At 42.9% G+C, this 16,833-nt stretch overlaps 2 protein-coding genes across 3 annotated transcripts; one reads left to right on the top strand and one right to left on the bottom strand.

Moving 5' to 3' along the window:
* The first annotated feature begins 5,306 nt into the window (after positions 1-5,306).
* Positions 5,307-13,437, top strand: LOC101764253. Of its 2 annotated transcripts, XM_004956389.3 has the most exons (23): positions 5,307-5,623; positions 5,956-6,120; positions 6,318-6,476; positions 6,559-6,702; positions 6,838-6,933; positions 7,132-7,275; positions 7,402-7,548; positions 7,758-7,904; positions 8,030-8,176; positions 8,339-8,485; positions 8,619-8,756; positions 8,956-9,102; positions 9,215-9,373; positions 9,502-9,660; positions 9,787-10,001; positions 10,099-10,208; positions 10,299-10,503; positions 10,584-10,805; positions 10,884-10,952; positions 12,155-12,409; positions 12,506-12,574; positions 12,650-12,713; positions 13,140-13,437. In XM_004956389.3, exons 2-23 carry the CDS (start codon positions 5,991-5,993, stop codon positions 13,184-13,186), a joined length of 3,120 nt encoding a protein of 1,039 aa, XP_004956446.1. In that variant the 5' UTR covers positions 5,307-5,623; positions 5,956-5,990; the 3' UTR covers positions 13,187-13,437. The 2 variants fall into 2 exon arrangements, with proteins under 2 accessions (XP_004956446.1, XP_022679687.1); XM_022823952.1 differs by lacking the exon at positions 5,307-5,623 and having other exon boundaries at positions 6,053-6,120; positions 6,313-6,476.
* A 1,133-nt stretch (positions 13,438-14,570) lies between these two features.
* LOC101763856 (putative cyclin-dependent kinase F-2) lies at positions 14,571-15,757 on the bottom strand. Its single transcript, XM_004956388.2, has one exon. The coding sequence runs from the start codon at positions 15,690-15,692 to the stop codon at positions 14,730-14,732; it is 963 nt and encodes a 320-aa protein (XP_004956445.1). The 5' UTR covers positions 15,693-15,757; the 3' UTR covers positions 14,571-14,729.
* Positions 15,758-16,833: the final 1,076 nt, after the last annotated feature.

Here is a 16,833-nt window from a genome sequence, read left to right as displayed (position 1 = left end):
TGATTCTAGAAAGCATTAATGGTAGGATGGAAACTTTCTCCTTCACCATGAGAAACTCAAATAGCTCAATTGGTTGTTGCTTTACATTCCTCTAGCGATGTAAGAATTCCCGAACAATAGGAAAATCCCCTGAAAGAATGTCTGTGTAGCGTCCACGATGGCCAATAAGTGTACTCTGGACCTTCCGACCTACCATATACTATCGAGATAGGGAAGAAGCAGAAGTAGTCCCTTAAGCCATTGAGGAAGAATGAATAAAATTACAAGGACAAGGAAGAGACTCACGGAATCAATCCAAACAAATCTGAGGAGAGGATTCAGGGATCAAAGCAACCCCTCACGTGTTCTACTTCTATGATATATGATGATCATGCCATTCCCACCGAAAATTGAAATCCATTATGTAGGAGTAATTAGCAAAATTTGTGGAGATAATAATAAAGAAGTTGTCAATATTCCATTTTTTGATGTTATGCAGGGTTCCTGTATACTTCAAGTACCTAAATGACATCCTCAACAACAAACTGCCGATGCCCACCACATAGGTGATTGCCACGGCCTTGAACTCTCTCCGGAAAAAGGACCCCGATTGTCTCATTATCTCATGCTCAATTAGTGTTTTGCGTGACCTTGGAGCTAGCATGAGTATCATGCTCCAGGTAGTTTTTTTTTTGGATAAATGGATTATATTTCCTTATCCACTACAACTAAGTTAGTGGATCAACTGGCTCCATATCATGAGGGAATCATGAAGTATATTCCGGTAAAAATTCCGAATTTCTTCATATGGCTATCATGAATAATAATCCTTTGCTCCAACTATGGAAGGCATTAATTTCTACTGTAATCTGATCACAAATACAAGGATTTTCTTTTGATGGTCACTGTTGTACCTAATACTTTTAGGGGAAAATAAAGCGGAAGTCTAACGTCAATATAGTAATTCCATGGTGAAGCCTTCCATGACATTAGTTACCGCAATCCTCACTGATCAAGGACGAGTCCCACTCGATAGTCCAACCCGGAGGGAGTTGGGACGGTCTAGTCATACTGGCAACCAAGTTAACAACAAAACCTGAAAAATATAGCCACAAGCAAGGTTGAGTATACTAATACTCAACAAGGCTTACCCATCAAGTGGTAACTACTCCACCGACTCCTAGACATGTAAGGCTTTTTGGCTGAGGGGTTTGTTTTGCCAAAAGCATCTAAAGTAGATCCTTACTTTCAAGTTTTAGCATCAGGTTCTAGTTGATTAACCATTCTAGGTAAGCAACTATTCTAAGCAAGCATGGTGAACAAGCAAATTTATATAAACATCAATACTAACCATCATACTTTGTTCCTCTTCTTACTCAGTGCGGAAATGCGGTCAAGCAGACTCAAACTGTAAGAGGCAGACGATTCGAATTGAGTTTTTAACCTTGCAAGGTGAACCTAACCCCATCTGCATACCATGCCGGGTTCGCTTCACTTGTCAACCGTCCCCATCAATCCCCGACATGTGGCCAGGTCCAACTTCCCATGGCATACAATGCCCCAACGGTCCCGAAATGACGTCGTACCGAGGCTGCACTTGTACCGACATGGGGCCCCATGGGAACCAAGTTTCAGAGATAGTGGGGAGTATGTCCACGTCCCAGCTCTATCCGGTACTAGATTTTCCCATCCCACACTAGGTATGAGATTAGTACTTTCAAACACTTGACTGCAATCACCGACACCTTTCGGACTTAGCAAGTTCATTACTAGATAGACGGGATCAAACCACCACATTGGAACCATTCCCGGTCCCATCTGTCATCCTTGTGGTTGCAGTACTTTTACCGAGTCCTATTTAGCACAACAACTACTCAGCCTATCATGCTAGTATTCATCCATAGGTACCTAACATCATGCAACTAAATTTTCAATCAACCCCTATGAACTTAAATGCACAAATATAAGAACATAGATATTGCATGCACTTTTAAGACAGAGTTATGCTCCGGGGCTTGCCTTCCTGAACTATGTTAGTTAGCGGGTCGTTAGAAGCTTCGGGAATCTCCTGCTCAGCCTCGACGTGGTGCAACTCTACAGATCCTTCCTCGGCAGCAGGCGTCAACTTGTAGGTCCCATTTGCGAGGTTTGCTTCTACACGAGATGCAATGCAATGATTCAATATTTCTACCTTTTATGGGTTCAAAGGCATTTCATATATTATGACAAAGTAAAGCTAATTCAAGACCAACTTCACCTAGACAAGCACCTAATCACTTTTCTTCATAGTTTGAAGCATTTTTGTGATTTAGATGGGGATTGCGTACACATATAACAGTTTATTAAACTTTAGATCAGAAAGTTATCCTATTTCTGAATGTTTTTTCGTACCTCTTCCACTATTTACCATTTTACCCTTACTATTACTTGTTGTGTTTTTATTCATTTATACTTGGTTTAACTTCCAAAATTTGTTTCGGTTGCATATGATGAGCTATGGGGATGAAACTTTTACAAAGACTTATCATCAGCATTACTAACATACTATAAAATTTTGGGGCTCATTTGATTACTACAAAAATCCTTAAAATTAATTCATTAACCTAAGGTAGCAAGTACTTAACTATTTTTATCTCAAAATCTACAGAGGCTTTGGCTCTGAAATTTTAACAGTGAGTTAAACATGTGCAACAGAGTCGTTCGTGAGTTTTCCAGGATTTTTGGTGAAGGACATCTATTTTCCATATTTTCTCATGATTTAACTTTGTCCAACAAGATAAGCATGTTTCACCTAGTTTCATCGAGTGACTAATATTTTTCCTAGCGAGTATGTTTCATGAGTGATCTAACCAAAAGTGGTTTCACATTTTTCTTTGACAAATTCTATTTATTATGCAAAAATAAATATTTCACACTAGATTTCAAGTTTAAATCTAAAACAGTGTGTAAATCATCTAAACTAGGGTCACAACTATTTTTATAAGCACAAGTTCAATGTAAAAAAGCTAACAAAGGTGGTTTTGCTATTTTACCATCTTTAGGTGATTTACCAACATTTAAAGGCATAAACTCTAAACAAAATCTAGAGAAATAAAAACAACAGTGGAATATGTAAAAGTATTTTTTTTGAAACTACACAACTCAAGGATTCTAACAAAGTTGGTTTTGTATTTTTATCACTTTTATACATTTACTTATGCATTTCCGAAGTTCAGGCTATTTAAACCAAATTTAAATCAAAAAAGCAAGGCAGTTTTACGTGGGGACCCTTAGACGTTTCAAACAATCACAGATAAATCCCTGGAAACTAGCACGAAGGACCTTATAAAGATTGCAATCATTACACAAAGGTCCTCTGGCGGCCGGCGGCTCGTCGGCGCACCTGAGGTCGGGAAGGGCACGGGAGTGCTACACGACTTACCGAGGATCTTTGCGCTTAAGGCGTTGGCAGCGGAGAAGGATCGGAGCGGCCTGCCGGCGGTGGGCTTGAGTGTTCCGGCGAGTTCGTCAGCGGAAGGGGGCGAACAAAAGCTCGGGAAGCTTCAGCGAGTTGCGTGGAGGTGATTTGGGGCGCTAGCGGGCGGCGGTGCAACGCGGAAGCAGGCTCTCCACGGCGGCAGTTGTGGCGGCAGAGCTTGGGCGCGGGGAGGGAGCGCCGGTGATGCTCATTAACACCTTATATAGGGCTGGGGCGTGAGTGCGTGCGCGTGGTGAAGCTAATGCGCATGCAGGACGTGCCGGCGGGTAGCGGGGAGCAATTGCGCGGTGTCTTACTAGCCGGCGGCCATGGTTGGCTGGCGGTGATGCGGAGCACGCGGGCAAATCCTCAGCCATTGGCCGCTCAAGATAGGAAGCGGAGAGGATCTCCTTTTCCTCGTGCGTTCGTTGGCTAGCTGCGGGTGTGTCTCGCCACATCAAGGCCGCGGTTGGGCGAAGTGGAGCGCTCCGGTGAGCGGAGGCAGCGTGGCTTCCGGTGGCGTGCGGAAGGGGCGAAGGGATGGCATGCAACTTGGTGGGGGAGATAGCGTGCAGAGGGCGTATTCGTGCTAGCGCGGCTACTGGGCAGCTCGGGGCTCCGTCGGGTCTTTTCAACACCGACGGTTGGGCAAGGCATGGATGCTGATGTGGCGGCACAACGTGGTGCTCTGCGACGCGCCGAGCACGATTGCCCGATCCGGGCGCACATGCAGTGCAAGGGGGCTGGGTTTGAGGCATTTTTGCGTGAAATTTTCAATTCAAACTTTGCTAACTCCAAATATAAAACTTGCAGTTGAAACTATACTCTACAAATCCTAGAAAGATATTAGGTACAAATTCGTGCTAATTTGGAAGTTATTTGATGCCAAAATTCTTAGGAACGCCGGCTTTGCGGACTTAGCAGTTCTTTCGATTTGAGGCTGATTTTGGGCATTTAGCCAACTTTGGATCCAGTTTTGAAATGGTTATGTTGATATTTTGGCATAGGTCAAATGGGTGAATTTTTAGTACATGTTGTATATTCAAATGTTTATAAAAGGTTTAGCTCGAGTTCAGTTTCAAATTTAGGAGAAATCATCATGCCAAGTTGAAGACTTTCACTGTTTTAGACAGAGCTAAGGGGCTGAATTTGAATTTGGTGCTGACTTTAGCCTAGAGCTTGAACAGTATCTATGGTGAATTAGTTCAAGCTCTAATTGACAAACTTGTTCTTCAAAGTATACTTTACAACTTTTGTAAAAGCACTAACTTAATACCAAATCTAGAATTTTAAAATAACAGAAGCTAAACTACTCTAATCGATTTTGAGTATGAGTTGAATTGCTACTGAATTTAAATCTAGTTTTTGAACCTCTTCCTCTTCAAACTAGCAAAAGTTTAAATAAGAAAAGTTGTTTGTTTTGTCAATTTTTACAACTCTTATATGGGCAAAAATTGAAGTTGTTATATAAAACTTTAAATTTATGATTTGCCTCCAAATTAAGCTTTTAAGGACATTTTGATCCTTCTTTAGTGCTAGATTAACTTCTAAACTTTCTACTTAAGCTTAGGCAAGGTTAATTAAGACTAGAGTTGTTACATGTTGGCCTAACCGGTCCACGGTTGGAATGTTACAAATATTTTTTTAGAAAATGCTTGTGAGAACGAAGTATAAATACACGTGATTCAAAACATTATTTTTTTTTTGATGGGCGAAAAATTGAGTTCGAATTTTGAATCTGAAATGGGCGTGGCATACTGGCAACTGGCATGCCCCACAATCACTCAGCTGCTGGATAGTAGTTGTGGACTAGTGGTATTAATTGCAGCGAAAAAGAAATTCGCTTTCTTCCCTCGTACGACTCACTCGATCACTCCCCTCTCCCTCCAAGGAAAGCCCCAGCGCTCGTCTTGGCGCTAGACACTCGCCGCCGTCGCCGACGGCAACCTCTCCTCCTCCGTTCGGCCGCCTCGCCGTTCCCATCTTCCCCTTGCGCGCGCCGCTCCCCTCCACCACGACTCCCCTGGGCATTTACCTCACGCGCGCCGTTACCACCGGCACCCGGCACCCGACTCTGCCGTCGGTGCCCTAGCTAACCGATCGCCAGCAGCTTCGCCAAATCATCCGCTCGGTCTCGCCAATTTCCGGCCGCCTCCGCCGCTACGCCACTACAGGACTCCAGAACCCGTGAGTTTTCATGCCACTTTTGAGATTATGCGAATAAATGGGCGGATTAGTGTAGCCTGACTAATTCAGTTGGGGAACTGCTTGGGGATTACTGTGAGAAAAACACACAGTAATAACTCTACTCCCACTGGTGTACAGTTCACAGTCAGATGAATGCATCAATATAACGACAATTTTCTAGTGACCTGGAATTTGTTCTTTATACTCTTCAGTTTCTCTTTTGATCGTTTCTCGAGGATCAGTGGTTCAAAGGTAGCCAGGTTATGCTTAAGCAGGTTTGTGCCGAAAGAATGCTGACCGTGCGCAACTTTTTTTGTCCTTTGTACTTGTAGGAATAAGTGACTTTCGTTTCACTAGCATTCTAAGGATGCCAGCCTTTGGAAGGCTGTGTGACAGGGTTCCTCTTTTGGATATTACTAAGCGAAGTGGCCAGCATGTGAATTATGAGAACTCACTGTGTGGACAAAAGAGCAATGGTTCATGTTATACTGATGCAGGTGAGCCCAATCCATCATCCTACAGCAAAGAATTGAAGTCTTACTGTATGAATACAAATTATCCTTCTATTATGCATGTCTTACTGTATGAATTGAAGTATTACTGTATGAATATATATAACCACGTGGAAGTTGTACTAAACTTGTTGATGATAGATGCCAAAGGGATAATGCTGATTGTGCAGCGCATAGTGCAGCTATTGTGACGGGTAACCCGTACATGCCCCGTGTGATGAGACTGCAGGAGCAAGGGAGTTCAGAACCATATGAATTGAATAATAGATACAATGCTCCTACAGCAAAGAACATAGGAGATTTGAACGGCATGCATTCCTGGGTTCAGGAACATCCAGAAGGTGAAAAATAACATCCATCTGATTGGTGCCTTAAATATTAATCCCACACTTACATGTGAAATGCATGGTTGTGTTTCCACAGAACGCAAAATGATTCAGACGTCATTGGAGCTGCTGATGTCCCAAAGCAAAAATGTTCAACCCCCAATTTTCTCTGGTTCTTTTGGTGGGGATCTTTCAAATGCACCAACTTTGCAAGTTCAAGGTACTGCGTATTCATCCAAGGGTAAGCATGAATTTGTTGCGTAGATAGAACTTTTGTTTTAGCATTTATGGCGTCTGCTTTTGTGATCTTGCTGATTGCTTTAATTGTGGAAATTTCTAATTGGTGCTTTATGTGTTAACCATGCACTTTCCACAGGACACAAGATGATTCAAACGCCGTTGGTGATGCTGGTATCCCAAAGCAGAAATGTTTGCCCACCAAATTTGTCTGGTTCCACTTATTCATCCAACGGTAAGCATGGGCATGGTTCTTGTGTAGGTGGCACCTTCATTTGCAATGATGGTGTGTGCTTGTGATCTTACTGATGGCTCTAAATTGAGAGAACTTCTAGGTTTTGCCAAATGCAGAAGGTGAAAATAACAACTTTCTGATTGGCACTTAAATATTAACTATAACTTATACTTGAAATACATGGGCACATTTCCACAGGACATAGGATGATTCAAACACCATCAAATCTGCTGATGTCTGAGAGCAGAAATGTTGGCCTAACAAATTATACTGGTTCTGTTGGTGGGGAACCAACAAACATCCCAAGTTCGCAAGTTCACGGTACTGCATATTCATCCAGAGGTAAGCATGGTTTGTTGCGTAGACAGAGACCTTCGTTTTGCTTTTGTAATCTTGCTGAATGCTAATTGATCGAATTGCACAAATTTCTAAATGGTGCTTTATGTATTAATTATGCATGTTTTACAGGACACAAGATGATTCAGACACCATGGCAGATGCTGATGTCCGGAAGCAGAAATGTTTGTCCACCAAATTTGTCAGGTTCTACTTATGCAATGGAGATGGCAAGTCTTGCGAACCCACAAGTTCATAGTACTTCATATTCATCCAGGGGTAAGCTGTAAGCATGGTTTGTTGTGTAGGAGGCACCTTTATTTTATAATGATGGTGTGTCATGTGTGCTTGTGATCTTACTGATGGCTCTGAATTGTGAGAACCTCTTCTAGCTGTGCCAAATGCAGAAAGTGAAAAATAACAACTTTCTGATTGACCTGAAATATTAACTATACACATACTTGAAATACATGGGCATGCTTCTACAGGAAACAGGATGGGTCAAACACCAATTGATCTGCTGATGTCTGAGAGCAGAAATGTTGGCCTACCAAATTCTACTGGTTTTGCTGCTGGTGGGAATCCAACAAGTGTTCTAACTTCGCACGTTCATGGTACTGCGTATTCATCCAGTGGTAAGCATGGTTTGTTGTGTAGGTAGAACCTTCATTCTTCTTTTGTGATATTGCTGAATGCTGATTGCTTTAATTGTGGAAATTTCTAATTGGTCCTTTACGTATTAAACATGCACTTGGCACAGGATATCAGATGATTCAGACACCATTGGAGATGCCGATTTCCCAAAGCAGAAATGTTTGCCCACCAAATTTATCTGGTTCCACTTATGGGGTGGAGTTCGCAAGTGTTGCAAATCCACAAGTTCATAGTACTGCATATTCATCCAGGGGTAAGTATGGTTTCTTGTGTAGGTGGTACCTTCATTTTATAATGATGGTATCTGCTTGTGATAGCTTTTAATTGTGAGAACTTATTCTAGGTTGTGCAAAATGCAGAAGGTTTAAATATTAACTGTACATCTTACTAGAAATACATGGGAATGTTTCCACAGGACACAGGATGATTCAAACACCTACGGATCAGATGATGTCCGAGAGCTTTAATGCTGCCCTACCAAATTCTACTGGTTCTGCTGTTGGTGGGGAACCAACGAACATTCCAAGTTCGCAGGTTCATGGTACTGTGTATTCATCAAAGGGTAAGCATGGTTTTTGCATAGGTAGAACCTTCGCTTTATAATTTATGGCGTCTGCTTTTGTGATCTTTCTGATTGCTCTAATTGTGGAAATTACTAATTGGTGCTTTATGCATTAACCATGCACTTTACACAGGGCACGAGATGATTCAGACACCATTGGAGATGCTGATGTCCCAAAGCACAAAACCAAATTTATCTGGTTCCACTTTTGGTGTGGAGTTGGCTAGTGTTGCAAATCCACAAGTTCATAATACTGTATATTCATCCAGAGGTAAGAATCGTTTGTGGTGTAGGTGCCACCTCATTTTATAATGATGGTGTGTGCTTCTGATATTACTGATGGCTCTAAATTGTGAAAACTCCTTCTGGGTTGTGCCAAATACAGATGGTGAAAAAGATCAACTTTCTGATTGGCACATTAATTATTAACTGTACAGTTAAACTTGAAATACATGGGCATGTTTCCGCAGGACACAGGATGATTCAAACACCAATGGATCTGCTGATGCTAGAGAGAAGAAATTTTGGCCCACCAAATTCTACTGTTTCTGCTGTTAGTGTGCAACCCACTAATGTTCCAAGTTCACAAGTTAATGGTTCTGCTTATTCATCCAGCGGTAAGCATGGTTTTTTGCATTGTTATAAGTTATGATTTTGCTGATTGCTTTAAATTGCTGGAATTTTCTCTTGGTTGTTGGTTTATAACCTCAATTTTTTTGCTACTTGCAGAAACTGACGCTGACAATGATCTTCCACCGCCATCCCTGAATAGTAGGGACACAAGAGGCAGTGGATGTGTCAGTGGCGAAGGAAGAGCTACTATCCCTGCCAGTTCGCATGCTAGGGTACAAACAGATATGGAAGCACAAATTCATCAGCTTGAGCATGGTTCGTTACATAGTTATAACCTTGTTATGTTATCGTTTGGTGTCTGGTTATGATCTTGCTGATTGCTTTAAATTATTGGAATTTCTCTTGGTTGTTGCCTTATAACCTTAACTTTTTTCTTGTTGCAGGAACTAACAATGATGATGATCTTCCACCGCCATCCCCGAATGGTAGCGATATGAGAGTCCATGGACATGTCAGTGATGATGGAAGAGCTATTGTCCCTGCCAGTTCATATGCTAGGGCACATATAGATATGGATGCACAAGTTCATCACCTTGAGCTTGGTTTGTTGCATACTTGTTACCTTGTTATGTTATCATTTGGTTTCTGGTTATGATCTTGCTGACTGCTTTAATTGTTTGAATTTCTCTTGGTTGTTGCTTTATAACCTCAATTTTTTCTTGTTGCAGGAACTGACGGTGACGATGATCCTCCACCACCATACTCGAATAGTAGGGATATGAGAGGCAGTGGACATGTCTGTGGCGATGGAAGAGCTATTGTCACTACTAGCTCACATGCGAGGGCACCGACAGATATGGAGGCACAAATTCATCAGCTTGAGCAGCAAGCATACTATTTGGTTCTTCGTGCATTTAAAGCACGATCTGATTCCATTACATGGGTTGGGACCGTTAAACTATTTCGATGCATTTGGTTCTTGTGATTATTTTAGATATTATTTCTCAGAGTGGACCTGAGATCAGTTTACCATTTTTCAGGAGAAGGAAGATCTCATAACTGAACTTAGGGAGGAGCTAAGGGTATCTGACGAAGCACATCAGCAGCTATTAAACATGATCAACAATGATGATCTAACTCACAGCATAAGGTACAATATAAATGGTTTTTTTATTTTATTAACGGCAATGTACAAATTTTGCTTCTTTTTAGCATTCTCAATTTCTGCCACAAAATTAAGGGAACGGAGAACAACAGGAGGGATTGAGGAAAGATTGCCCAATAATCCTAGTCATGACTCTGTGTCTAATCATACCACCTCTGCTCGCAAGAGGCAAAAGACATCTAAATCTATTACTGCTTCACTTGCTACACCAACACAACCATCATCTTCAACAGCTATAAAAGCAGTTTCTCTTGGGACTAAAGGCAAAAGGACAAAACCAGTAAGAAGATAATCCCAATGACTTGTTCCCTAAAGAAAACTTCTGTTTTTTTTATTCTGACTAATTTTACATTCTTCCAGTGCCAGAAGGTATCTGGGGGCTCTGCAGTGAAGCCCACGTCATCTTCAGAAGGTCCTAGTGCAAGAGGACCACTTATGAATCGATATTTTCCTGGTGGTCCTTCTGCTGAATTTTCTGAAGCACAGAATGTCAACCCGTTAATAGGCCGTAAAGTCATGAATCGTTGGCCTGATGATAATAGTTTCTATGAAGTAGTTATATCTGATTATAATCCAGAAACGGTTTGTTTCTTTCTCAACAATTGATTACATTTACTTTTGGATTAAAGCATCCAGCTCTTTCTTAGAGATTTTTTGCAGGGACTTTATGCACTGGTTTATGATATCAATACATCAAATGAGACCTGGGAATGGGTTGATCTTGAGAAGGTATGTAGTCATTTTTTTAACATGGACATTCATCCTATATGTTTTTACGAAATCTAGTTCTTTTGGATTTTGGTCCTTCGAAATCTGCATATTGTGCTGAGAAACCTTTCACTTCGCTAATGTGCCAATGGGATGAGTAAGTTCTACATTAAGATTAATTGGTTTAGTAATATCCACTTTAACAAAAAATTTAAATCTTTTTAGATGTTAGCGGTTACCCACAATGGATCTCATGTGAAGCTAAGACAGCACAAACTGTGTAAAGGCGCATGGTCATGTGTGATGAAAATATATGCAATAGAACTAATCTGTTAGGAGAAGTACACATGCCCAATAGCTGAACATGAGTTCCTATAAGCTTACTCTTATGTGATGTGGTCCAGATTGTAGAATATTTATCCGACTATATAGATGTGGTGACCTTGTATTTTAGAGCTACCAGATTTTTATTCGGTATGTTTAATTTGGAGAGTTACAATGTGTGTGCCACGATGTAACCAATTATAATCACATAATCAATTTTGGTCATTGATATAGTTGGTGTTGAAGTTTGAACTGCAACTAATATGTTTTTGTTCCATTCCGAATAACACTTTTTTTGGGGTAGAATTATGGGCAAACATTTAGATTGAAGCTTTGTCGCATCACATCAGCTCATTTTTACTGAGTGGGTCAAACTGTGACTTCAAGAATCTGTCAGATTCTTGTTGTCGGTATCATTTGATTGAGATTCCAGCAGTAACTTTGTTGACATCCTACCAGTCATGTTTGATGTTTGTGCTGATATGGAATATTGTATACATGGAAGAGGAAGATGGTTAACAGTATTTGGAAAGTGGTTCGTCTTAGTGTTTGCTAGTTTTATATGCTTATTAGTGATTGTACTCAATTTCATTGACAAATTGACTTTGCATCGTGGAAGCTTTTATAACATGAGAAGCATAGCCGTATAACATATATTTACTAAAGACTTTTAATTCTGGATCAAATCACATATATCAGAAAACAAGCAGATTGTTAACTTTTCCATATTGGAGAACACATTGAGCTGTCCCTTTACTACTTTCATGTTCGTCATGTCTTTGTTCATGCTTTCGGAATTTAATATGCTTGTATTCAGAAGAATCATTATTGATTACTAATGTCAACCGAACTCTTCTACCTGGCATTGTTTTGATTATTGCTTTTTCCTCTGAGAAAAGATGGGACCTGAAGATATAAGATGGCTAGATAATGACTCTGGGATAGACCCTGTGATGTATCTACAAAGCCAAGGTGCTCCAAGTAGTGGTGCTAGGAAGTCAACTAACTGTGGTGGGTTGATGCGAGGTCATGGAAGAGGAAGAAGTTTCCAAAAGAATGTATCCAAAAAAGATTTTTCACCTCCACAAAAAAATGCTAGAAAGAGAGGTTCCGGAGACATTGATATACTTCACACTGAGAGCCTCATAGAACGGGTTAGTTTGAGTGAACTTGCCCATTTTTTCTGATTAGTAAGAACCGCAGACCTTGTGCCCTTTTTCAGAAAAAATAAATTTTATTTGCTCATGCAGGTCGAGAAAGTTTTTAACGTTAGCAATCCTGATCACCTGGAAGTAGAGAAGGCAAAGAAAGCACTGAAAGTAAGCCTGAATTCCTTAGCGTACATATTATCTTTTCAGGAAGTTTTCACTGTGTCTAACTGTCAATGTCTGCAGGAGCAAGAACATTCTCTAGTTGATGCGATAGCAAGGCTTGCTGAGGCATCTGCTGATGAAACTGGTAAGTTCTAATGATCCATTTATGCCCTTACCATAAAATGTATGGAAAATTTGCAATTTAGGTTGGTTACCCCAAACAGCGTGGAGATATTTGACATTCCTTCAGATGTAAACCATTTGTTCTGCATACTGCGTATTAATACTGTATTTCCACCATGAGGTGTTAGTATGCCTGTTACCTTTTCTTTTCTGAAGTTTCTCACACATAACAGGAAGCATATGTTAATTGGCAGTCTTCTTGGATGTATGTGCAGCATGATGCTTCAATGATTGCAGATATCGTTACATATAGAATATAACTTGTTAGTACATGAGCAATAAGCATAGGAAGGCATAATGAAATGCACCATGCTGCCAAGCATGTTTTTTTTTCCGAAAGATGTCTTGCCAAGCATATTTGACATTTCCCTTTCTTTGGTGTGAACAGATGGGCACAATCGATGTCATCGAAAGAAGAATGTCAGGAGAAGTTGATGCCATGTATATATTCCTGGAACATGCATAGATAACTTTGTGGGGAAACTATCGTCTGTAATCTTGTTGCTGTTGTTTATTCCAAATTTAGGTCTCCGTAGGTTAAAGTATGTATGTGCGTAAATGAAGCATTCTTATACAAGGAATTGCAATTCAACATTCTGGCAATGTAAAGCTTCTAGAACTGGATGTGTAAAGCTGACATGCCCTTTTTTTTGATAATTAAGCTGGCATGCCTTTTGTTCTGCTCACTTATATGCACTAGGAAACGGCCCAAGATTTGGAGTAATATAATAGTGTGGATACATGATGAGTTTTAAACCAACATCCTGAACTGTAGCAAGCATTCCTAGCGTACATGGCCAGATACACGAATGACCCCTGATTGAACAACGTACTTTATGATGTCAAGAATCCAATACAATCAAGATTTAGGATGAGTTTTGCATTATTTCTGGACCAAAGAAAGAACTGGAACTTTGCATATTTCCAAGCTGAATTGAATTTCAAGAAGGGAGTCTGACAAAATTCAATTTAAATCTGGCAAGTCTGGTGAACGTTGCTACTTGCTACCCATCAAGCATTGCCAAGATTGGTCGCGGTAATGATGTCCATTGTTCTTTCAAACGTAGAGATTTACAAATCTTAATCCCAGAACTGAGGTAATTAGACTACTCACTAATACTATTCCTCTGTTTCTAGTGTAGAAACAAAGACACAATCATCACGCTATAGCTTATGAAAGATTTTGCCCCATGGCCTTGTGCCTCCAACAGACAAAGTTCTTCTGTTTCTAGTACATAGAAGCTGGTACTCTTTTTGAATTTTCTGACTGCCTGCTTGTAGAGTTGCAGAAAGTGAAGAAGCCAAGGCATAATCATCACGCAAGTTATTACTGATCATCACACATTCACACAGTAGCACATCATACCTTATAATGAAAATGTTATTGAACAAAAGTAACCTGTTAAACATGGTTTCTTAACTTTGATCAGATGTTAACAAGCAACAGTAGATTGTTTCTAGCCGACTAACTACAGCTACCTATTATACATAATCTACCTACTGAAAGCATAAGATTACAATGAACACTCATCGCCAATTGGAGCTACAAATAATGGAGCAAGTGATTACAATAAGGCCCCGTTTGGATCATTGGAATTGAATTCCACCCTAATAATCATAATTTAGACACAAATTAATTAAGCTAATATAATTGTATGTGGAATATAGTTGTATATTATAGTTGGTGATATGGGAGAGATACTTGTATGCTGCACTTCTACTATAGAGAAGCGAGTCTAAGAGCGTGCTATAAGAATTGAATTCCATTCTAATAACCATAATCTATAGAATCAATTTCCATCTCCCACCCCATGAATTTAAGATAGGCTTATATCTAAACTTTGGAAAGTTGTGAAATGCCACATTCCAACATAAATTAGCCTACTTCATAAATAGATTCCAATTCCTTGGACCCAAACGGGGCCTAAGTCAATTTGGTCCTAAATCCTAATAGAGCTCTTTGTCTGTCTGCACTTGGTCAGGCATCCTCTGCTTCCTCTGTGAACCACCGGTGCTTGAGCGCTTCTTCCGCGGTGAGCCTCTTGTCCTTGTCGACGCACAGCAAGCCACACAAGACCTCACCAGCAGCCTGCGACAAGTCCTGCGGCAGGCCCTTGAACGCCGCCACGCCATCCGAGTCGATCTCGTGCCCCAGGTGCAACACATCCATGAGCAGGTCATCATCTGTCTCGACTTCAACGAACAGGGGCTCGCCGGCGAGGAGCTCGAACATGACGCACCCCAGCGCCCAGACGTCGACGGCCGTGCCGTACCAGCGGCTGCCCATGAGCTGCTCCGGCGCGAGGTACCAGAGCGTGCCGACGGCGCACGGGTCCTCCGGGTAGGGCGGGCGCGCCGGCGTGGCCATCCCGAAGTCGCAGATCGTGAGCGCGCCGCCGGGGCCGACAAGCACGTTCTCCGGCTTGATGTCGCGGTGCAGCGTGCCCGTGGCGTGCACCGACGCCGCGCCGCGCAGGAGCTGTCGCATGGCCGCGCGCGCCCGGGGCTCCGGGAAGCGGCCAGCGAGGTTGAGCCTGTCGCGGAGCGTGGTGCCCTCGACGAGCTCCGTGACGAGGAAGAGGTCCCCGGTGGCCGCGTCGGTGGCCACGTCGCGGATCTGCAGCACCGAGGGGGCGCCGCGGCAGGCGGCCAAGCAGGCAGCCTCGCGGAAGGCCGCGCGGAGGGCGTCCCCGCCGCCGCCGCGGGTGGCGCGGACCCACTTGACGGCCACCACCTCGCCCGTGCGGCGGTGGCGCGCCCGCACCACGACGCCGTACGTGCCCTTCCCGAGCACACCGAGCTTCTCGTAGTCGTAGATGGATCCGAAGTTGTACTTGGGGCGCTTCTTGCTGCTCCTGCTGCCGCCGGCCGCCGCGGGGCAGGGGCCGTCGACCGCTGCCCGCTTCTTGGGCGCCGCCACCGCCACTGCCGCCGCCGCCATGTCTTTCGCTTGGAGGGGACGAAACGAGAGGGGACAGGGGAGGGACAGATCAGAGTCAGAGGCGCGCGTCGTAGGGAAGCGGAAATTTCGGAAGGATTGCGCGCGGCGCCGGGGGAATTTGTAGGCGAATCGGACGGTGGATTGGAGGACGGGCAGGATACGTGGACGGGTCGGAATCGGTTGGCGTAGGCGTCACGCGGATCCGGGCTTGCGTTTGGTGGACGTGGCCACGCGGGATTGGAGCGGTGCGCCAGCTCAGCAGAGGCAAGGCAGGCTACCGCGTTTGAGGTGTTGTTTGCACACCACGTGCTAAAGTTTAGCCCTATCACATCGGATGTTAATTAGAAGGGCTAAATATGAGTTAATTATAAAACTAATTGCAGAATCCTTAGGCTAATTCGCGAGATGAATCTATTAAACCTAATTAATCCATCGTTAGCAAATGGTTACTGTAGCACCACATTGTCAAATCATGGACTAATTAGGTTTAATAGATTCGTCTCACGAATTAGTCTCCATCTGTGTAATTAGTTTTGTAATTAGACTATATTTAATACTCCTAATTAGTGTCTAAACATCCGATGTGACAGGGCTAAAGTTTAGCCCCCTAGGCAAAACACCCCTTGAATCTCAAGGATTGCCGTTGACTTGAGATACATACGTTCGAATAAGGTTTGAATTGAATGACCGGTAACGATTGGACTCGTACGTCCGACGCGCCAGGCGTTGTGGAGGCCACGTGACCCTCTCCCATCCACACGTTTTTATCCTTATCTCTAGTGGCAGCTGGACGACAGGCCATTTGTTTTCGTTTAACACTGCTCGCCTTCGGTGAGGCAGTTGTGCTTCGATGGGGCCTTGCTCACGCCGGGCGGCTCTCCAGTGAGTAAGCAGCGGCAATTCGGCAGGTGCTCCGGTGAGTGAGGCAGCAGCGCCGGGTAGCGCTCCAGCGAGCGGATAGCAGCGCTTTGGCGGCTACTCCGGCGACGGCATAAGGTGAAGCTCCGGTGAGCGAGCGAACAGCACTGTACAGTAGTGCTTCGATGAGAAGCACAGCTGCAATAGGGGTGGAGCAGGAAGGAAGGGCAGAGGTGATCGTGTGCTCACCTTGCTACCGTCCTCAGTGTCGCTAATGGCCTGT

The sequence above is a fragment of the Setaria italica genome, chromosome II, assembly GCF_000263155.2.
Source record: "Setaria italica strain Yugu1 chromosome II, Setaria_italica_v2.0, whole genome shotgun sequence".
NCBI classification, from domain to species: domain Eukaryota; kingdom Viridiplantae; phylum Streptophyta; class Magnoliopsida; order Poales; family Poaceae; genus Setaria; species Setaria italica.
This window is presented reverse-complemented; position numbering and strand designations above follow the sequence as displayed.